The sequence below is a fragment of the Mustela lutreola genome, chromosome 1 (assembly GCF_030435805.1).
Source record: "Mustela lutreola isolate mMusLut2 chromosome 1, mMusLut2.pri, whole genome shotgun sequence".
NCBI classification, from domain to species: Eukaryota; Metazoa; Chordata; class Mammalia; order Carnivora; family Mustelidae; genus Mustela; species Mustela lutreola.
Window position 1 is genome coordinate 147,933,175 of NC_081290.1, and position 23,335 is coordinate 147,956,509.

General features: G+C 37.9%; 1 protein-coding gene across 5 annotated transcripts in view; it reads left to right on the forward strand.

The window, feature by feature from the left end:
- The window catches only part of OTUD4 (OTU deubiquitinase 4), a 47,135-nt gene that overhangs the window by 18,491 nt on the left and 5,309 nt on the right, over positions 1-23,335 (forward strand). For 4 of the 5 annotated variants that reach the window (XM_059176140.1, XM_059176136.1, XM_059176139.1 and 1 more), the window contains exons 7-20: positions 1,254-1,386; positions 4,354-4,411; positions 5,094-5,211; positions 5,301-5,365; positions 8,250-8,347; positions 9,403-9,506; positions 9,619-9,805; positions 14,919-15,081; positions 17,122-17,245; positions 17,545-17,600; positions 18,306-18,383; positions 19,636-19,774; positions 20,531-20,791; positions 21,981-22,021. In XM_059176140.1, coding sequence (XP_059032123.1) covers positions 1,254-1,386; positions 4,354-4,411; positions 5,094-5,211; positions 5,301-5,365; positions 8,250-8,347; positions 9,403-9,506; positions 9,619-9,805; positions 14,919-15,081; positions 17,122-17,245; positions 17,545-17,600; positions 18,306-18,383; positions 19,636-19,774; positions 20,531-20,791; positions 21,981-22,021 — 1,625 coding nt within the window. The remainder of the gene's footprint in view (positions 1-1,253; positions 1,387-4,353; positions 4,412-5,093; positions 5,212-5,300; positions 5,366-8,249; positions 8,348-9,402; positions 9,507-9,618; positions 9,806-14,918; positions 15,082-17,121; positions 17,246-17,544; positions 17,601-18,305; positions 18,384-19,635; positions 19,775-20,530; positions 20,792-21,980; positions 22,022-23,335) is intronic. The other variant, XM_059176137.1, reaches the window with a different exon arrangement.

Here is a 23,335-nt window from a genome sequence, read left to right on the forward strand (position 1 = left end):
CTGTGCATTATGGAACATTAAGTATAGCGTCCCTGGCATGTACCATGTAGAGCTCTCTTTTTCATTGCAACAAGTAAAAAGCTCTCCAAATTTTGCCAGGTGTTTCTTAGAAGGATAAAATCCCCTCTCCTTCCCCAGTTGAGAATTACCACTTTAGTAGTCCTTTCTACCTTACTCTCCTTTATCATCTGTCTGATGAAGTGCACATCACTCAAACAGAGCATCAGTGCTGGGCATGTAACAGCTTTTTCCTTTGTTCTTAAGCTAGTGGTGACAGTAAAGATATGGGTAATGCAATTTTTAGAATTGAGGGATCTGTTTTAAAATAAAAAAGTGTAGCTGTCTGTATCCTAGTCTGTGTCCTCCTCTTCTAGCTGGTTAAAATCTAAACATTTCAGCTTCGGGAAGGATAGCTCCTGGAGCCTACCTTACCCATACTTCTCTCATGCCTATGTTTTAGATGTTATCAGGGGTGGCAGAAAGGTGATCTGTGAGAAGGTGGTCTCTTTGGGGACTCATTTAGAGGGTGGGTACCTATTGTTGATGAATTTTTAGTTTCAAAAAGATTGCTGCAGTATAATTAAATCAGAGTCCTAAATGCCATCTGTAATGTGTTTTTGAGTATTTGGTAATCTATATTTTTGTGTTTTCTAGAGGTTTTTTGGTTTTGTTTTGTTTTGTTTTTAAAGCAAAAAAGTTGTTTAAATATGCTTCTTTCAGTGGGTGCTCAGAATACATTTTAAAACAGTTGTTTTTGGAGTCGCTTATGAAAAGCTGTCTCTTCTAGGAATCTTAAAGTTTCTTAATGTTTTCTTTCCACATCTCTTAAGGTTGGGCAGATTATGTGACCTTTTTAATTCTCAAGTTTCCTCATCTGTACTGTTAGAATAGTAATACTTTGCTGTGCGTGGAATTTAATATGAACATATGTAAAGGGTATGCATAGTGCCTGGAATGCAGTAATTGTATGCATGTTTAGCCTTTACTGTTATCATACTTGTTTCACGGTTGTGGTACCTTTTTGTGTTTTAAAAATGGCAGTAGCTTATGTAATGGTTTCCAATTAATTACAGAGACAGAAATTCTAGTTGTTTTCTATCTAGATAACTTTTTGATTAAATTGTATTATTGAGCAGAAGATGTCAAAAGTGCCCTAGTTAGGATTTTAGAAACCTGGGCAATAGACATTGTCAATTTTGTGTTAAAACATAACATTAGTTAATGTTGCATAACATTTCTCTTATTAATTGCAGCTCTCCTTTATGAATTGCTATATGAGAAGGTATTTAAAACTGATGTTAGTAAAATATTGATGGGACTAGACACTTCTGAAGTAGCTGATGAAAACAACAGCGAAATATCAGATTCAGAGGATGACAGTTGCAAGTAAGAATGAATTTAAGTCCTAAAATATCTTTATAGTGCCCTGTAAAGAAGTAATTCAATAAGAAATGTGAGGCATGGAGTTGCCTCACATATTGAGGTATTATATACCTCATTGTGTACCTAAAATATAGCAGTCTGCAGTCCAAGATTCTTTTTGCCTGCCTCTGATTTTTATTTAATTTTTATTACGGGACTGTTTTTGAAAGTTGATGTTTTTGGTTGATAGGCTCTATTTCTGTAGAATCTACAAGTATATGTGTATAATAGGCTTAGTCCTGCCTATATGTGTGTGTGTATTGTAAAATTTTAAGGCTAACCTGTCATTTGTTTACATATCCAATGATGAAAAAATGACCATTTTATTTCTGCGACTTACTTTTATTGTTTCCTTACTCAGATAATGCCTTCCTTTTTCTTTTTATATAATAATAATCCCAAATTGGGGTACAAGTATGAGAACAGTTCTGGGTAATGTCTCTGTTTAGGATTGTGAATAAACATCTTTTAACTTAGAATCTCTGAGGCCTTTTCCACACAGGATAATGTAGGATAGTGGTTAAGAGCTTGGGGCCATAGACAGCCAAATCTGGTTTCAATCCCGGCTTCCTGCTAAAGTGACTAGACTTGGGGCAACTTACTAAGTTTACTAGCATGCCCCAATTCTATATAAAATTAGGATATATTAGTATTTCCTCGGAGGAAAATTTGTAAGAATTAAAATAAATAATGTATAATGTGTATAGCCTAGTTTCTAGATACGGCGTCTGACATTTTTTAGTTTTTATTAATAATGTTAAAACCTTTACTCTGTGTTTCGTAAGAGCTCTACCCAATTCCATTCCCAGTCAGGATAATACTACATTATTCCTAGTGTGTGAGAGTATGAAAGCCTACTTGGTGTTCTATAGTGAAACTAGAGAAATAAATGAAATTAAACCTTAGGATATCTAATTCTTTATTGAATATATCTCCTTTTATCAGAAATGCCAGGCATTTGTTGAGTTACATTTTTCTGATCCTTACTGAAAAAGTGATTGACTACCATTTCTTTGTAAGAGAGAGATGAGTCAGGTTAGAATCTGGATCTGCTATTGCACATTTAATTCTAGGATAGACTAACTTTAAACAGAAGTTCTGCTCTATCATTTAATCTAGGCTCCTATCTGATTAGAATGTGTCATTGAGCTTAGAGGAAGTTGAGAGAGCGAGTGATTATCTTGTTATAGCTTATTACCTATTATGGTGTGGAGGGACTTGAGCACATGCCCTTTGGTCCCTGCTCATCATTTTAGCAATAGTTGGGTCTGGCATAGCAGTTGACTGATGAAATAGGTATGAAGTTAAGGCTAGTAAGCTGGAGAAGTTTATGAGGAAAGGTGTGTTCATTGTAAAGTGTAATCTTTCTAAACTGCTAATTTGTAGCCCTTGGAACATGGAAGCCATTTTTTTCCTCCAAAGATTGATTTACTTGAGAGCAAGAGAGCATGCACCCACAGCACACGCAGAGGTGTGCACGAGTGGAAGGGGCAGAGGGAGAGGAAGAATCTCAAGCAGACTCCCCGCTGAGCACAGTGTTTGACAAGGGTCTTGATCTCATGACCCTGAGATAACAACTGGAGCCTAACAGTTGCCCCACTGCCTGCACCACCCAGGCTTCCCAACATGGAAGCTTTTTAAAATTTTTTTATTCTTAAATTTATTTTAATTAATTTACTTATTTTTTTTTTTTAAAGTCTTACTTATTTGTCAGAGAGAGAGAAGGGAGAGAGTGTGCACACAAGCAGGGGGAGCACAGGCAGAGGGAAAAATAGGCTCCCTGCCAAGGAGGGAGCCTGGTGTGGGGCTAGATTCTAGGACCCTGGAATCATGACCTGAGCCTAAGGCAGATGCTTAACCAACTGAGCCGCCCAGAGGTCCCTGAAGCATTTTTTAAATTAACTTTTTGTTGAATTAATAACATTTCTCTTCACTTGTATCATGTCTGGCCTAAGGAGGCTAAGGCTTTAGTTAGGGAAGAATGCTGCATAATTATGGTATGATAGTTAGGCATAGTTTGGGTAATAAGGAGGATGTCACTCTACTCTTGTGCCTAGATTCTTTTTACTTTCATATTGGTCAGTCCTGAAGTGGTGGGAATTATGGGTGATTTAGACTGTAGGTTGCGGTCTCTTAAACATTGCCACATTTAAGGACACAGATTTGAAGATTGTCCTGAAGACTGAGATTGATTAATTAAGGAGGAGCTGTAGGACAGAAGACTACAGTCCCTGACTTGTTTGTCCTGCCATCACTATGTTTCCACTTTTCCAATCTCTTGGCCACTCCAGGGTCTTTCCACTTGCTGCTCTCTGCCTGGAATACTGAATAGCCATATGATTTGCTGTCTCATCACCTTTAATTCTTTATTCAAAAAGGCATCTTAGCAAGTCCTTTCCTCATCTCACTTGTTATTTCAGGCCTATGTCTCAGCGCTATCACTTCTGCTAACTGGCTACCTGGATGCCACCCTACTCTGTAGATAGTACTTACCATCATTTTAGCATACTGATGACTTAGTTTGTGTTTGCGCTCATTTGTTGTGGAATATTTTGTTTAATGGAGCCTCATCAATATACTGAAAGAAAATGTTTACATTAAATGTTTTATAAATTTTTTTCCACCCACCCAAATTTCATAGTTCTTTTCGTTTCTGTGTTTTTGATGATTGAGCCTTACATAAAGGATTACTCATAAAAGTTTTTTATCTATATCTTAATATGGATACATATGTGTGTGTGTGTGTGTGTGTCTGTGTATGGGCGTTTGTATAAATACATCCTTATAATAAATCTTATGTGAACTCCACTGGAATATAGCTTTGACTTTTTGAAACATAATTATGACGGGAGATCTTTATGTGAGGTTAAGATAAGTTAATTGCATAAACACATTTTTGTACTTTTAATTATGGTTATATTTCTTTTGTAGGAGTAAAACTACCACTACTAATGATGTGAATGGAGTTAAAGCTTTGTCAAGTGATCAGGTATTTTTTTTTAATGGTTTTAACTAGTTCTTCCACTTAAGAAAGCACATTAATTTAGTCTTAATTTTTACTTGTACATTTTCTTTTTTTTTTTTTTTTAAAGATTTTATTTATTTGATAGGGAGAGAGAGAGATCACACATAGCCAGAGAGGCAGGCTGAGGGAGTGGGGGAAGCAGGCCCCCTGCTGAGCAGAGAGCCAGATGCAGGACTTGATCCCAGGACCCTGAGGTCATGACCTGAGCCAAAGTAGAGGCTTAACCCACTGAGCCACCCAGGCATCCCTTTACTTGTACGTTTTCAATGGAGTCAGGATCATCTGACTCTGAGAAAATTATTGTTGACTTCCTAATTTTTAAAGTTTTCTTCTTCATTTGATTTTACTCTTACACGTATCTCAAACAAAAATGTTTTTTGTTTTTTTTTTTTTAATTTATTTACTTATTTATTTGACAGAGGGAGATCACAACTAGGCAGAGAGGCAGGCAGAGAGAGAGAGGAGGAAGCAGGCTCCCTGCTGAGCAGAGAGTGTGATGCGGCACTCGATCCCAGGACCCTGGGATCATGACCCGAGTTGAAGGCAGGGGCTTAACCCACTGAGCCACCCAGGTGCCCCCAAACAAAAATGTTTTAAAAGCATTTCTGTTCTGTGTTGATTGGACTTCCTGACTTTGTTTGTTTAGAACCCGAAAAACAATGGGAACTCTCCTAGCCTCCCTTTGTCTAGAAAGGTTCTTAAGTCACTCAATCCAGCAGTCTATAGAAATGTGGAATATGAAATCTGGCTGAAGTCTAAGCAAGGTAAGTTAATCTGTATTTTCCATAAATTTGCTTTGTGACACTTGAAAGTAATTATGTCAACTTGATATTTATACTCATACTGTTTACAGCTCAACAGAAACGTGATTATTCCATTGCTGCTGGCTTACAGTATGAAGTTGGAGATAAATGTCAAGTAAGTGATTATATAGAGGAAGAAAAAATTTTACTTGCAATCTTAATTTACTGTAATAGGAATTAAGACAGTTCAAGTTTGAATGTGTTGTTAATTTGAGATTTCAGAATATATTTTATCACATATGCATTTTAATAGTTGTGAAAGTTTAGTTTTTTGATCCATTAGAGTACATTACCAAAATTTGTATATATATAAAAGCCATGGCATCCCATCATGTGATCTTTGAGTACAATGTCAGTCTTTGAAAAACTTGTTTGAAAGAAGTAACAATAACAAAGTAGATTTTTAGGTATTTTCATTACAGTTGGCAGATTGCTGAAATTGATTCAGACTTGACATTATAGGCCAGTTTGTTTTATGAAAGTCCTCCTAGAAGATTTTGATGGGTACATAATGGTTTTCTGTTGGATTGAGAAAGAGTGAATAGTAATGAAGGGAGTTGTGCCATTCATTTTGAGTAAACTGTTGCTCTGGATTTAAGTAGCTGATTGTTAAAGGGGAAAGTTGGGTTAGATCACTTCTCAACTTGGAGTGATTTTGCAATCCTCACTCCCTATTTGGCAGTGTGTGCAGACAACTTTTGTTGTCACAGCACAGCCGGGGAGGTGCTATTGACATCCACTGGGTAGAGGCCAGGAATACTGCTAAACATCCTGCAGTGCACAGGACACCCCCTCTTACTGCTAACAAAGACTTGTCCAGTCTAGTGTTGATACTCCAAAGCTGGAGAAGCTGGATAATTTTTAAGGTTCCCTGTGGTTTTTTTTTTTTTTTTTAAGATTTTATTTATTTATTTGACAGAGACGAGAAGCAGAGAGAGAGAGAGAGAGAGAGGGAAGCAGGCTCCCCGCTGAGCAGAGAGCCCAATGCGGAGCTCGATCCCAGGACCCTGCGGTCATGACCTGAGCTGAAGGCAGAGGCTTTAACCCACTAAGCCACCCAGGCGCCCCATCTGTTTTTTTTTTTTTTTTAATGGAAAAATTGTTCTCTGTTTCCAAAACAAATAACCTAGGGACATAAAAATTTTATTTGGAGATAATTTTCACAAAAAATGGTTTTCATTGAGAAGTGTTGCCTTTTAAAAATTACTTTAAAATAGCCATTGACAAACATTTTTGCTTGACTTGTGGTAACACTCAGTTTCCTGTGTGGTAGAGTGGTTTGTGGAAAGTATCTGATTGATGAGGATTATATTAGCATCAATGATAGCCTAAAGTATCTGATTGATGAGGATTATATTAGCATCAATGATAGCCTATCTTAAGAACTTTTAATAAAAGTGTTCTGATTCTGAGGTATTTGAAAGGAAAGGAAGAAGAGGATATGATTTATTTATGTTCTTCCTTACGGAATTGTCAGAAATGTGCTGTAATCACAGAACAGAATTCTGGAATCTTTCGTTACAGTGATTTGGAAAACTTGGAAAAAAACAGAAGTGAATCTCGGGCTTATTAGGGCCCCCCTCCTTCTCACTCCCCCTTAACAGAGAAGATTGCTTACGCTGCATCACTAAAACTTGCTTGTTATTTTAAGTCAAGTATGTTTCCTTTGAGGTTGCAGTGCTTTTGGTAAAGTAGATGCTCTTGATAAAGTAGATGGTAAAGCAGATACTTGTTTTAATTTTTTCCTTTTTAAAGTATTTTGTTTCTATACCTACTAGATTATCTCACTTGGGTAAAATTTAATTGATATTTTATTACAGAAACTGCTGTGACTCAAAGGTGATTTTACTCAAGCATTTAAGATGTAGTTTAAACTTTTCACAGATTAACTTCAGAAAGATCTGTTTTATTGCTAGACTGTTGAAGGGAGGGAAGGTTCACTATCCTTTTGTGAGTAATGAAGAATGAAACCTTAGCTTTAGGACTAAATCTAGAAATAGGAAGTTAACTTGAAGGAGTGCTGCGTACCTTGGGCTTATGTGCAGTGATCAGCAGGTACCCTGTTCATTAAGTACTGTTTGACTCTAGGAAGAAACCTAAAGGCTTACTGTTGTCACAGTTTGCTGTTGGGTAGTAACAGTTGTGTATTAGAGAACACGTCATGGATCTAGTTTTAGGGGAAAAAAAAGGTCACAGTTACTCATTTTAAAAATTGAGAAAGTGGGGGTGCCTGGGTGGCTCAGTGGGTTAAAGCCTCTGCTTTCGGCTCGGGTCATGGTCCCAGGGTCCTGGGATCAAGCCCCACATCGGGCTCTCTGCTCAGCAGGGAGCCTGCTTCCTCCTCTCTCTCTGCCTGCCTCTCTGCCTGCCTCTCTGCCTACTTGTGATCTCTGTCTGTCAAATAAATAAATAAAATCTTAAAAAAAAATAAAATAAAAATTGAGAAAGTGAAAAGATAATAGTAATTATAATATGAGGTTCTCTCATTTATAGAGTGGTTGCTGTGTGTTAGTGCCCTTTCTGTATATCATATGTTCCTCATTCCATCTCCATGAGTCCTATGATGTAGGTACTATTATTAGCTCTATTTTGCATGTGAGGACACTGAAGCATGAAACAAGTAACTTGCCAAAGGTCATATTGCTGGTAAGTAGAAAAGATGGGCCTAGAATCCCGGTATGCAGTGCTAGCACCCTTTGTTTGGAACTGGGGCATGCTGCCTCTCTTGTTGGGAGCCTGATAGATTGTGGTCCTGCATCTCTGTAAATTACTTATAGAAACGGTTTATAAAATTTTGGAAGTGTGAACAAAAAAAGGCTTTTTTTTAATGCTAGAGGTCTGGGGGGGTCAGAAAAGTATGTTATACCATTTTGAGCTTGGTTTTGTTTTTAACAGTATACAGTCCTTTTCTCTTTAATTAAAAATAAGATAAAAATTTAAAAGGTGATCATTAATGCAAAGGAAGCAGGTGACTGATTTTTCTTTCTGGAATTGTTCAGCAGGTTAGGTTGGATCACAATGGAAAATTTTCTAATGCAGACTTTCCAGGGATTCACTCAGAGAATGGACCAGTTTTGGTCGAAGAACTTGGAAAGAAGTATGTACTGCTCTTCAACTGAGGCATTTACTGTCTCTTCCATTTAGCCTATTGTAATCATGAGGATTTCTAAATTACCCTATGTATTTGTAAATTAATCAAAGGTATTGCCTTTGTGTAGAAAATGAATTCATTTAGATCTCTTGAAAGAGCAGTTTGAGTTCAGATTTTGTGTTTTGTGTGTTAATGCATTTTAAAAACTTGTTTTATTGCTTACAGTTTAAAATGTGCCATTCTTTGTAAAGGCAGTTTGGTAAATTGACTCTTTTGTAACTGTAAAGTGGGGAACATTGGAGGACAGGGACCATATTCATTTCTAATTTTCACTTAGTACGACATTGCATGTAGTTAATTTTCACTAAATGTTTGTTTGTCACATAGGGTAGTAAAATACTATGGTTGACTTGCTGTTACACAGTCTTTGTAGCACCTTTTGTTTCAGTTCCTGTTGTCTTTGTTAGAAAAAAGGGTAGTGAGTCACACCTAAACTTTACTAGGGAAAATATCAAACATATGCAAATGTAAACATAGTACATTGAACTCCACTGATAGTACATGTAACCCCACTGTAAGCATCACCCTGTTGGAGCAACTGTGTTTGACAGCCTTTTCTAATCAGTTCTCCCTAATCCCCTTTTTAAAAAATGGGTATGGAATTGAATAAAGCAAATGCCAGACAACACATCATTTAATAGACACTTAGCTGCTTATGTATGCCTCTAACATAATATGGACGCCTCCCTGCCTTAGCTGTAGTACCATCAGCACATCTAACAGAATTAAAGTCATTCCTTTTTTATCCAATATTTTCCTTAGATTGTGTTTAAGTCTTTTAGTCTTCCATTTTTTTAGGTTAGGAAATATGCTTTTGATTTATGTCATCTGACTTGATTAGAATTATATCTGGAATTAGAATTAGGATTATACAATGCTTTGTATTTTAATTTAAGAACTAAAACTAAATTCTTTTGTAAGTTAAAAATCCTCATGCAGAATACTTAAGTAGATACTCTTACTAGGAATATTTTTTTTTTATAAATGTTTTTCTCTTGAAGACACTCCTCGAAGAACTTCAAACCACCTCCCTCTGAAAGCTGGAACACTGTATCAGGGAAGAAGATGAGAAAACCTTCCACTTCTGGACAAAATTTCCACTCTGGTTAGGATTATATCAAATTAATCTTTCTTTGGGGGAGGGATATTGGTACTTGGGATTGTTTGTTTATTTTTAAATAGGAAAGTTATGTGATTTTTTTGGCTTTTTGTCACAGACATGGATTACAGAGGGCCAAAGAATCCAAGCAAGCCAATAAAAGCTCCCTCAGCACTACCTCCTCGACTCCAGCATCCTTCGGGAGTAAGACAACATGCATTCTCTAGTCATTCTGCAGGGTCACAGTCTCAGAAACCCTCCAGTGAGCACAAAAATCTTAATAGGACACCTTCACAGATCATAAGGTAACCTTCCTGAATGCAAAGGAAATAGAAATGGAGCAGTATTTCTTTTATCTGCCATGGTACATGCATGCAAATAGTTATAATTTTTTGTTCATTTGTCTGTAGTATAATATTAAAAGTATTGTTGATAAAATACCATGTAAGGATTTTAGTATTTTATAATTAAATGCATAATTCTCATTAAATCAAAGTAATTTTTAGGGTAAGGCATCTTTAGTTTTGAGTAATTTTTTCAAATGATCTGGGAGACCTTATCCTAGCCAAGTCTAGATCCTAGCCAAGTCTATTCTTGCACTTAATAGTTTTCTGGTAGCTTGTGATTTGTTAAATGCTCCCTTTATATAGGAACTTAACCAAAATGGTCCGTTGTCTTTGTTCTGTTAAGTTTGGGTTGTTTGTGACATGTGCCTAATATTGAATTGGGGCTACAGAGTGTATAAGTTACTGTAATCATGTATATTAGCAATCTGACTGAATATCCAAAGACAGATGAACTTTAGGATCATAATTTTTCTGTATAGTAGATTTTATTTTTTCCCTAATCTTTTTGTGGAGTAGTTTATAGCCCTTAGGGTGTGTCTTAAGTTGAGGCTGTCCTTTCCATGCAAACTTAGCCATGTCTCTTCGGCACTGGAGCCCTGTGACCATTGCCTTTCCCATTCCAAGCTTCGTCTCCCCAAGGGCCTGAGCAGCTGTAGCATCAGCTTATGTGTTGGCCAAACTCTGGTCTTCATTTCCTTTATTTCCAGCTTTTGGGCATTCCCCTTTCTTGGGTATGTCCTTAAACTTTTTCTTTCTTTCTTTTTTTAAAATTTTTATTTATTTTAGAGAGAGAGTGTGGGAGTTGGGGAAGGGCAGGAGGAGAAGGAGAGAGGGAGAGAATACCAAGCAAACTTCTGAGTGGGGAACCGAATATGGGGCTTAATCTCACGACCCTGAGATCATGACCTGAGCCAAAATCAGGAGTCCTAAGCCTAACTGACTGAGCCATCCAGGTGCCTGACACATCCAGGTGTCAGTAAAGATAGTTTATACAATGAAGATCTTCAAGACAGGGTTGTAGCTTCCTAGGCTGTCATATGCCAAATACTGTTTTAGTTTTCTGGGGCTTTTTTAGCAAGGTACCACAGACTTCTGGCTTAAAACAGCAGAAATTTATTCTTAACGGGTCTGGAGGCTAGCAGTCTGAAATCAAGTTGGCAGTAAGGCCATACTCTTTCTGAATGCTCTAGGGGCGAGTCTGTTTCCTGTCTCTCCTTTGGTGTTCCCTGGCTTGTGGGTGCATCACCCTGGTCTCTGCCTCAATCATCACATGGTGTTTTCCCTGTGTCTCTCCTAATAAAGATAGAGAAGTCATATTGGGTTTAGGGCCTACCCTCCCCCGATATGATCTTGTCTTAACTTAAAGTCATATGCACAGGTACCAGTGGTTAGGACTTGAATATATCTCTTTGGAAAGTACACTTCAATCATAGAAACACCAGGACCCTCAAGTTCATTACATTTTTCTTTTAGTTTAACAAACTATTAAGGATAGGTAATTATTTTGTGTTCAAAATCCAAAGCTTTGAGAAGTTTATTTATTTTGATAATTCTTCCTATCCCAATTTTCCGAGAAATCTAGTTTCCTTCTGCAGAGGCATCCAGTACTCAGATTCTTGTGTTTCCCTCCTGGGATACTTCACATATGTATGAAAATTACATATATATCCACAAACCAACTTTTCAAAAGTTCTAATAAGAATAAATGATTAAAAATCAGTCAGAAGAAAGATGTTCCCTCATTCCCGGTTAGTGAAACAAATACAGTCCTGAGAATTGGCCTGGGTAAAGAGTGGTCAGGGCCGTGCTTTCTTGGCATGCCCAGCAACAGTGTGCAGTGACACTGAGGGATCATGTGGGTTATCGTTCCTAACAGATAGAATTGGAGCCATTAATCAACTGCTTGTGGCTAAGGTCTGTTGTTTGGGCATTAGACTCCCCTAACATCTGGTGGCATCTTTTTTAAAGCAGGCAAAGGACCTAAGAGTATTAACTTATTTTGAATATTAACTTTGGAAGCCTAAAAATATGAAGTAGATATATGAAGGTCATGGGCAGAATTAAGATTTTTCTTAAATAAAATTCACTTTTTTTTTTTTTTTTTAAGATTTTATTTATTAACTTGACAGAGATCACAAGTAGGTAGAGAGGCAGGCAGGGGGTGGGGGCGGGAAGCAGGCTCCCTGCTGAGCAGAGAGCCTGATGTGGGGCTCTATCCCAGGACTCTGGGATCATGACCTGAGCCAAAGGCAGAGGCTTTAATCCACTGAGCCACCCAGGCACCCCAAGTTCTCAGTTTTTTAATAGATTAAAAAAGAAACATTTTGGGGCACCTGGGTGGCTCAGTGGGTTAAGCCTGTGCCTTCGGCTCAGGTCATGATCCAAGTCCCGGGATTGAGCCCACGGGCTCTCTGCTCAGTACGGAGCCTGCTTCCCCCTCTCTCTCTGCCTGCTTCTCTGCCTACTTGTGATCTCACTCTAATAAATAAAGAATCTTTAAAAAAAAATGTTTTTTTTTCCCCTTGAACACAAAGATCCTCTAAAGAAAATACACATAGACTAGGAAGGGGCGGATTTTATACTTTTTTTTTTTTTTTTAAGATTTTATTTATTTACTTGAGAGAGAGACAGTGAGAGAGAGCATGAATGAGGAGAAGGTCAGAGAGAGAAGCAGACTCGCCATGGAGCTGGGAGTCCGATGCGGGACTCGATCCCGGGACTCCAGGATCATGACCTGAGCCGAAGGCAGTCGTCCAACCAACTGAGCCACCCAGGCGTCCCGGATTTTATACTTTTATTTACCACAAACTCAACTTATGGCAAGTGTTTTGTGGTGTTGTAGCCAGTCTCCTAGGAATAGGTAAAATAATCAGACAGTTGTGAAATGTCATTGTCTTCCTAGGATTTTTTTATGTGTTAGCTATATACTGGATGTATAAAAACACTGGAGAGCAGAAGGCAGTGGATAATATATAGACACTAAGCTTCAAAGAATTTTTTTTTTTTTTTAAGATTTTATTTATTTATTTGACAGACAGAGATCACAAGTAGGCAGAGAGGCAGGCAGAGAGGGAGAGAGAGAGGGAAGCAGGCTCCCTGCGGAGCAGAGAGCCCGATGCGGGGCTCGATCCCAGGACCCTGAGATCATGACCCGAGCCGAAGGCAGCAGCCCAACCCACTGAGCCACCCAGGCGCCCCAGCTTCAAAGAATTTTTGACATTGTAATTGATAACATGGGAACCCACTTGGATTTGCAGTTAAGTGTGCCTTCTCCACTGTTGTTGTGAGAGTGAATTTTACTAGCATATGGAAACAAATTTAGAGATTCCTGATGACTAAATATTTGGAATAAGAGTTTCAAAAAAATCTAAAGTACGGAATTTTATAGCTAATAGTGTAATTAATTTAAGCCCACTACTTTATCTTGACTTTATTTCTTATATTTAACACATCAGTTTTAAAATCTTTTAGTTATAGAATAAAAGAACTGGGGTGCCTGGATGACTCAGTGGGTTAAAGCCTCTGCCTTTGGCTCAGTTCATGATCCCAGGGTCCTGGGATCGAGCCCCGAATCAGGCTCTCTGCTTGGCAGGGGGCCTGCTTTCCCACTTCTCTCTGCCTGCCTCTCTGCCTACATGTGATCTCTGTCAAATAAGTAAATAAAGTCTTAAAAAAAAAAGAATAAAAGTATTGTAATGTTGGGTCTGATGACTTTACCTCTCACTTTTTTTCATTTCTTAATGGTATTGGTCTCTGTCTTTGGAGATAATAAAATATATCAGTAACCAGTGCAGGATTGTCATGTATGCTTTCACTGCACAAGTGCTGAGAAAGAGTAATGTTGTTGTTGAATGTCTCTGCTCCAGCTGACTGCACATAGGAAAGATTTGGTTCTTGCTGTCTGATGGGTTAGGGTGAGGTAGACAGTTGGGGTGATGGGAGATGGTGGTGAGGTAGTGTTAGCTTACCAGGAATGCTGGTCTAAGATTGTGAGGGTCCAGATTTGCTCCTCTCCTTTTTTTTCCCAACTGGGCTTGACATCTGCCCTGTTGGAGTTAGGGTGTGATTTTAAGTGGGACTACATGAGGACATGAAGTGGCTATTCTTTATTTTGGAGGTTTAAAAAAAAAAAATCAGATGGTATCACTGTATCCTCACTTGTTTATTTTTAAAAAGACTTATTGATTTAGCTTTGTGGGGGGTGGGGCAGAGGGAGGAGAGAATCTCAGGCAGATTCCCCATTAAACTTGGAGCCTGCCTCTGGCTTGATCTCATGGCCCTGAGTTCTTGACCTGAGCTGAAATCAAGAATCTGATGCTTAACTGACTCTGCCACCTAGGTGGCCCCAGGTATTTTTCCTGTACATTTGGATTTTCATTTTCCACTGTTGTGGAACTGTTAGACATTATAGAAGTATTATTCATACTGCCTGTAATAGTTACAAGCCATATAAGCATTAGGGTTTTGGTATAGGCTGGTAAACTATTCATGAATTTCTTGTCATCCTTCTCAGACCAAAATTATATTGAGATGATGATGGCAGACTTATCTGCATGCAGTTCTTATCTAGTCTGGCGTATTTTAATTTTTATTCTTTCTAGCTTTCTATCTCTCTCGGCGGTATCAAAAAGCAGCACTGTCTGCTTTGAATGTTGCCCTGAAGTATACAGAAAATGAGAGTGCTCTTGAGATCTAATCTAATAACTTTTCTTTTGAAAGTGAGTTATATGACAGTATTGGACTATGGCATAAAGAATATATATAGTACTTAAGTTTCTGCTCTAATGAAAAGGAAAAACATCTCAGTTACTTCTGTACCACTTGAAAGTGAGTTATATTTTCCTTTTCTTCTTTTTTTCTTGTCTTCCCCTATTGACTCTCATGTTGCCATAAGCTATAGGATCTTCCATTTACCGAACATGTATTAGGCCACCAAAAGTTCTATAATGTCACAGTGCAGCTAAATTAGTCAAATATTTGTATTGCAAAAAAAAAGTTCTTTTATTTTAGGTACTCCATACATTATGTCTTTTTTTTTTTTTTTTCATGACGACAATGTTTTATTTGACAGAAAACCTGATCGTGAGAGAGCTGAGGATTTTGATCACACGAGTCGAGAATCTAACTATTTTGGCCTCTCCCCAGAAGAGCGCAGAGAGAAGCAAGCTATAGAAGAATCTCGTTTACTCTATGAGATTCAGAACAGAGATGAACAGGCCTTCCCAGCCCTTTCCGTATGTATAAGAAGAGATTTTGAATGTTGTTCACAAACCTTTCCTTAATATAGTGTTTATATTAAACTATAGTTTCTAATGATAGACTGGTAATTTTTTTTTAAAAGATTTTATTTATTTATTTATTTGTCAGAGAGAGAGAGAGAGAGGGAGGGAGAACACAAGCAGGCAGAGCAGCAGGCAGAGGCAGAGAGAGAAGCAGGCTCCCTGCTGAGCAAGGAGCCTGATGCGGGACTTGATCCCAGGACCCTGGGATCATGACCTGAGCCGAAGGCAGCAGCTTAACCAACTGAGCCACCCAGGCATCCCTAGACTGGTAATTTTTAAACTGAAAGGTACTTTAAAGATCATGTAGTTGCCCCTCATTTTCATGTTTTTCATGAGGACGATGAGGTTTGAAGATAGTACTTGTTGGCAGAGTTGAGGCAAGTAAATTGGTTAGCTTACTAGTTTAGTATTTTCTCTTGAGCCAAAAAAAATACATATATTTTGTTAGCTAAAGTTATGCAATAGAGGTTCATATTCAGTAACAGGATACGTCTATAAAATCAGGAAACTCTTTTTAGTGTCCTTTACTAAACCCACTAGGACCCAGTTTATAGATCTAGAAAGAATTGTCATTCAGGATGTTTGCTGTGAGAGGTGGTAATCCATGTAATCCTGTGGCTTTGCCCTTGCTCTGTGTGTCAGATGGCAGGCTATGATGGATACTTCTCTGATGAAAGAAATGGTGTCTACCCTTGGGTCTCTTAATTCTATGGGGGGAGTCAGAAGGGAAAACTATTCTCATGTAAAATGAGGTAACTAACTCAGTTTGGGGCACTGAGGGCCCCTGTGCCTGCGATCTTTCAAATATTGGTAAGTGTACCAAGTACCACGTGATTCAGAGTGGTGGACACGTTTTCTTAACAGTGGATTAAACAAAATGTAATGCTACCAGGTATACCAGTATAAAATATTAAAGCACTATGTACTCAATTCTCTATCCTCTTACCTCTGTGGAATCCTTTAGAGGTGTGAGATGTTCAGTTGAAACCACTGATCTGGAATAGTAGTTCAGTCTGGCCACAGAGGTTGGAGCTTATGAATTATTGGAAGATGTGCCCAAATCCATGTGCATTATGCTAAGTATATTTGTCTCTATATGATAGATGTTATTTTCCCATAACATAATGTTTAGATAATAAAAAAGTACAAATCATTTACACTTGTATCCTAGCTTTTGTCCTTTTGTTGTTGTTATTGTAAAATATAACTAGTGTATGTGAATGGTAAAAGTGGTAGTGAATGGTAAAAATACCACTAGTGTAATGTGGGAATAAATTGAGATTTTTTGATGGTTATCACACATAACATTTTTAGACCTGTCTTGGACTTGGTAGTGACTTAGGTCTGTCTTCTAGCAAATTCCTGTCACAGAGGGCTGAGTTCTTGCTCTCAGCTGTGTGCAACTCATAGAGAGCTAGAGAAGGAAAGGACTTTTAGAGATAGTTTAACTTAGAAACCTGACTTGGTCCCTTTGTTTCACCAGTTAGAAGGTTAGATCTCATGCAGAGCTTAAGGGTTTGCTGATGGTCAGCATTTCAGTGAGAAGAATCCTGGTACACTCTATCTGCTAATTTGACTTTGGGTATTTTTTCCAATCACAAAGGTCTAGCCCTATAATGGGCTTTTGAAGATTTGTGTGAAGTGTGGTGTCCTTGGTGCAAAGAACACAAGTGTAATAAGTTGGAAGGTGAAGGTTTAGTCAGGGTGGCTTCCTGAAGAAGGGTTATGAAGAAGTCACTCTACTAATTTAGGCTAAACGTCTGATTGCCTAATATTTTTGACTTATTAATAAGCATATTGCTATAGACTATATAATTAAACAGGAACCCTATGTCCAATTTTTTATAGTTCTGGAAGTATAAAGACATCAGGCTATGAATTTTGATATTTTTAATCAGATATGTGAAAAATAAGATGAATTTTAGGACTTTTGTTCATAACATTTGTGGGTAGATCTTTAAAACAAAGTATTGGATTTTTGTTCATTTTAAGAGCTCGTCAGTCAGTCAGTCAACTTCTCAGAGTAGCAACCCATGTGTCCAGAGAAAATCATCACACGTAAGTGACAGAAAAGGAAGCAGGCGGAGAATGGATACTGAAGAACGGAAAGATAAAGGTATGTTATTTCAGCATTTGAAAGCAGATGCTAGAGCTCTGTGTCTGGTTTAAAGTCATAGGCTGGGAAAGAACCCTTTCTAAATCATTAAGTAGTGTAACAGGCACATATCTCACTTGCAGAGAAACATTGACACAGGCTAAAAGCATGTTAAATGTTACCCTGAAAACTACATTTTTCATTGACTAAACACAGTTCAAATAGTACTTTAGCCTTTGTCTTCATATTTTGTTGTTCTAGCCTCAGACCTATCTACTGGCTGATACTGTCTTTTTTTTTTTAATCTTGACCTGTTACAGACTCTGTTCATGGGCATATTCATTTGGATAAAAAACCTGAGCCAAGCACACTGGAGGTAAATGTTTTAAATAATAATTATATCTCCCTCCCGCCCTAAACATGATAAAATAGCAGGAAGGAGGAGAAGCTGGAGATTATTTCATCATTTCATAACTAAGTATTACAGAAGTAGAAAAGCAGAAAAGTGGGAAAAGATGATGGTACTTGAGAATTCACTCACAAATTATAACCCATATCTTTGTGATGACCTATCTGAATCAGTGGGAAGTAGCTTTTACTTTCCATTATTCTATAGTAGATTGAGATTTTTAAAGATTTTTGAAACCACATTCCCAGTAAAAACTTCCCAGCAGTTTGGTATGATCAAGATGTGCAGGCCATCTTACCTGTTGAAGACCAGATATAATTGAAAAAAATACTTAGTCCTGAGAGGGTTCAGTCAGGTACAGGTGGGGTGTATAGGCAACTACGTATACCACTGTATAGGCAACCTTGATTATTCTAGAATGTGGGTTTTGGGTTTTTTTTTAAGATTTTATTTATTTATTTGATAGAGATCACAAGTAAGCAGAGCAGCCTCTAGAGAGAGAGAGGGGGAAGGAGGCTCCCTACTGAGCAGAGAGCCTGATGCAGGGCTTGATTCCAGGAACCTGTGATGATGGATTGAGCTGAAGGCAGAGGCTTAACCCACTGAGCCATCCAGGTGCTGCCTAGAATGTGGTCTTTGAAATATAAAATTTCATTTTTTTTGTTTCCAAAGAATGTTAGTGATGATAAATGTGCAAGAGTTTCATCACCATCAAAGTCAAAGAAATTAGAGTGCCCACCTGTAGAGCAAGTAAGTGCATTGTTATATTTGACATCTAATGCTTCATTCTCTGGGTTTCTTTCTTTCTTTCTTTTTTTTTAAGATTTTATTTATTTATTTGTCAGAGAGAGAGAGCAAGAGTGAGCACAGGCAGACAGAGTGGCAGGCAGAGTCAGAGGGAGAAGCAGGCTCCCTGCGGAGCAAGGAGCCCGATGTGGGACTCGATCCCAGGACGCTGGGATCATGACCTGAGCCGAAGGCAGCTGCTTAACCAACTGAGCCACCCAGGTGTCCCCATTCTCTGGGTTTCTTATGTTTTTAAAAAATGATCTAAAAACAAAATGGAAAGTAGCTTCATAATTTGGGTGTGGTTGTGATTAGTCTATAATTTTTTGTTGTGTATTTAGAATGTTTGCAGTTTCTGTGGATTTTTTGTTGTTGTTTCTAAATAATCCTAAGCCCAGTGTGGGTTTCATACTCAGAACCCTGACATCAACCCCTCATGCTCTACTGACTGAGCCAGCCAGGTGCTTCTGTGGAATGTTAATTTTTATAACCCCATTTTTTGGATCTGGAAGCCATACTTCTGAATTGATCTCGAATAAGTTTGTATTTGGTATCTTGTGTTACCTTTGTGGTGGGTTGGCTTGGCTTGAAAATCAGGTTTTTGAAGGGAAATTACAAATTTCTGCTTTATTTCAAAACTTTAAAGAGTTGTTTGAATCTTTAACAGTTATTTCGTAGAAGGGAGGGAATGATTTTAGAGGTTAGAAAAATAGACACTTAGAAATCAGTACCATCAATTTACAGATATAATGAAGAAGGAACTTGAGTTCTCTTAGATGTTTTGGTTCTCAGTCTAATATAGGAGTACAATTCTTAGTCTTTCCTTGCTTTTCAGTTAACATCCTTCATGTCATTTGGAGACCAGTTTAGGGTATGTCTTTGTATGAGGAGCAATTGAAAATAACTCATGAATTTCAAAATGATTTCAGTGGCTTTTGCATTCTTTCCTTAAAAGCATAATGTTCAGGTTGTTTTAGAGTTTGTTTTTATCTCTTTCACTGTCTTTTGTGACTTGGTAGGTAATCCCTGGTTAGGATCAAATTTGTTTGTGTGGAATTTTTAGCTACTGTTTTTCTTTCATTTCTAGGATCAGAAAGAACGTTTATATAGAAACTATCGTTATGTAAAAGGTGACTGAGGATACATTTGGTTTTAAAATTAGTGTTAAGCAAAATGAATTCTTGTCTTTTTCCACCCCACCCCCCACTCCCCAAAGAAGCCAGCAGAGCACGTGTCTTTGTCAAATCCAGCTCCCCTTCTAGTTTCTCCAGAGGTACATCTTACTCCTGCGGTGCCTTCTTTACCAGCCACTGTGCCAGCCTGGCCAAGTGAACCTACAACTTTTGGACCAACAGGTTAGATAAGAATTAAAAAATTCCTTGAATCAACCAACAAAAGCCTTCCAAGTCAGTGACTTCAAGTTTTTTAAAATTATTATTATTATTTAATGTTTTATTTTACTTTTTAAAGTGATCTCTACACCCAGCATGGGTTTGAACTCCCAACCTGAAGATCAAGAATTGCATGCTCTATTACCGACTGAGACTGAGCCAGCCAGTCGCCCCAGGGATTTCAAATTCTTCATAGCTTGAACTCAGAGCAGGGGTAGTTGTGCAGAGCCTCACAGGTTTTTTGTGATCCTCTGCTCTGCTTCCAGTGTGAGAGGGCCAGTTTTAGTTTGGTATTCATTTGAGATATACCCTCCAGAATCTCAGGAGGGAGATGTTTGAGCTGGTTGTCTCATTGGTTGCTTTTGTCACCCAGCACTGACACCACAGTTTGCATTTCCCATCCACCGGCTCTGTATACCTCCCCCTGCCTCAGCCATTGGACCTTTTGTCTGGCTCTGTCTTGTTCATGTTTGTAAGAGCTATGAGTAGAAGATAGTGATTCCAAGCTTGTTTCCTGAGCTCATTTCCTTCTTATGTGTCTAAGAAGGTTCTTAGTTGTTAAAAGGTACTTCTTTAGGTTTTTTTTTATATACTGTTTTATCAGCTATATCAGTTGTACAGCATTTTTTTTTAACCTCTTAGCTTAATGAAACCTTAACATTTGTGAGGAGAAATGGTTTCACCTTTTTATAGTTTGTGCTTCCTTTCTCTCTTTTGTAGGTGTCCCTGCTCAAATTCCTGTTTTGTCAGTGACACAGACTCTGACCACTGGACCTGATTCTGCTGTGTCCCAAGCTCATTTAACACCCTCCCCAGTTCCTGTGTCAATACAGGCAGTTAACCAGCCCTTGATGCCTTTGCCTCAGACATTGAGCCTTTACCAAGACCCACTCTACCCTGGGTTTCCTTACAATGAAAAGGGAGATCGAGCCATTGCACCACCTTATTCACTGTGTCACACTGGGGAGGACCTGCCTAAAGGTGAGATCCTTCTCTAAGTTCCGCTTGATTTTATTTATCAAATACTGATGGGGTTTCAGGGAGAAATATGAATAGAAGTCAGAGGTCATATTACTGAGTAAGCCGAAGAACTGACTTCGAGAAGAAAAGAGATTTGGCTGTCATTTACTTTCTTGTTTCAGCTTTTGTTTGATTAGAATATGTTTTTTCTCTGTTTAGTAACTGTCCCTCCCTTGTGTCTTTTTTTTTTTTTTTTTCCAAAACAGCCTAAAACCATTTTGAATTAAATCTTAATGATGTCACTAAGTAGGTAACCTCAACATTCCTGAGTTTTCTCATCACTGGACTGGGTTTTGAAACTAGTACTGTTCATTCATGAAAAAATGATAAGAAAAGAATTACATAACTATATATACATATATATTTTTTAAGAGATACTATTATTTGACACAATGAGAGAGGGAACATAAGTAGAGGGAGTGGGAGAGGGAGAAGTAGACTTTCCGCTGAGCAAGGAGCCTGACGTGGGGCTCAATCCCAGGATACTAGGATCCTGACCTGAGCTGAATGCAGATGCTTGATAACTGAGCCACCCAGGCACCCAACAATATATATTTAATAAGAATTTTTTTTTAATTTGCTTTTTTTTTTTTCTTAAAGGAATTTCAGTTTGCAAAGTTTGCTAGCTGTAGAAAAATTGAAGAATGTGCTCTGACTGTATGCTCTTTACCTGGATTTTTGTGGCTAATTTTGTTAGTGATTTGATGCTTGAGTCTGTGGATAACTGGTTAATGTCCAATGAATACCTACTAATCTTTTGTTACTAATAAGTTAGATGTATGTTGATTTTACCCATAAGGCCCAACATTTTTATTTCATAATTTTTAAAACCCCACAGAGTTAAAAATAAGATGAACACCTGAGCTTCCTTCACACAAAAAAATTAACAGATAAAAATCTCAGTTTAAGCCATTTTCGGACTTAGATATTAGCATAGAGAAAGCCTGTTGAGCCTGGAATTCCTCAATAGTAACAGCTTGGTTTTGGTTATATTACAGTTTTTCGTCTATGTTTTATATCACCGGCTACAGAAAACATTTCAGTAGGCAAAATTGTGTTTAGAGCTATATATTGTTTAAGGATAGTGGGCCAGGGGAACCTTTTTGAATGTATAATTTTAATGAGTGATTATTATGTTATTTATTTTTAGATAAGAACATTCTTCGATTCTTCTTTAATCTTGGTGTAAAGGTATTTATATTTTATCATTTTAAAGTTATCTTTAAGTTAATACTGTTTTAAATTGTCAATATTTAAATCTTAACTCTTATCTTGTCAGTGAATAACCTAAGGTTTACCAAAACACATTTTAAGAACTAGGATTTTTCAGTACTGTACAGTTTCTTTTTAGTGGGGGTTGAGGCTCCAGTATTTGCCTGCTTTTCCTTTTAACTGGCAGTGGTTAACTTTGTGAGTATATTCAGGAAATAGTCCCCGTCCCCTGGGCATCTTGGTGAAAAAGCCTTCATTGAGGAATTCTGTGAAAGATCTGGGTTTGAAATTCTGTTCCATCACTGTTTTAGGTGTATATCCCTGGGCAAGTCATTTAATGTATCTTAGCCTAGTGTTTTTCATTTGTGTTATGTGGATAATATTCTTCCATCTGCCTCATTTATTGAGAGGATCAAAGGGAAGAACTTAGGAAAGTTCTGCAGTGGAAGGTGGTGTGTTCACTAGCAGAGCAGAGGTATCCTTTGGGAAGTGGTCAGCCTAGGCTGGAGAACTCTATGTCCTTGTCAGTGGTGGATTATCTCCTGTTTTGGATTAATTTCTATGGGTTTTAGACCATTAAAATATCAAGTGAAGTGCCCTACTGTAGTCTACTGGTAATTTCATCAAAGGTCATTCGGTTAATTTTATTATCTACAGTATTCATTGTTTGTTTTATATTTAACTAGTTAATGTTGACTTTAGCCAATTGGTTAGTTTGCCAATTAACTGGTAAATTTTTCTTTTTGTTTGGAGTTTAGCTGGCCCTTTGTAGGGGGTAAGATTTGCTTTATTTTCAGTATTTCCCTTCTGACTGGAGGTATAACTTTATTTTTTATCTTATTTTTTTTTAAGATTTTATTTATTTATTTGACACACAGCAAGAGAGGGAACACAAGCAGGGGAGAGAGAGAAGCAGGCTTCCTGCTGAACAGGGAGCCTGACACGGGGCTTTTTCCTGGGACTCGGGGATCATGACCTGAGCCACCCAGGCGCCCCTGGAGGTCTAACTTTCGTCTGTGCAGTTGGAATGCTCTTAGGGCTCCTGAACCTGTAGAGGCCTGACATTGGGATCATCTACTTCTATACCATTGTTTTTTTGGTAGAACAGAAAGGTCCAGACCAATTAACTAGTTGACTTGGGGTCATGTAATGAGTTAGTGGTAGAGCCAGAACATGAATGTAGGTTAAGCTAGAGAGCCAGTGATTGAGATGTTTATTCAAAGCTGGAGGCTCAAGTACTTGATGGTGGTTGTTTCTGGGACCTGTATCATCCAGAATTGTTTCCATGCAATT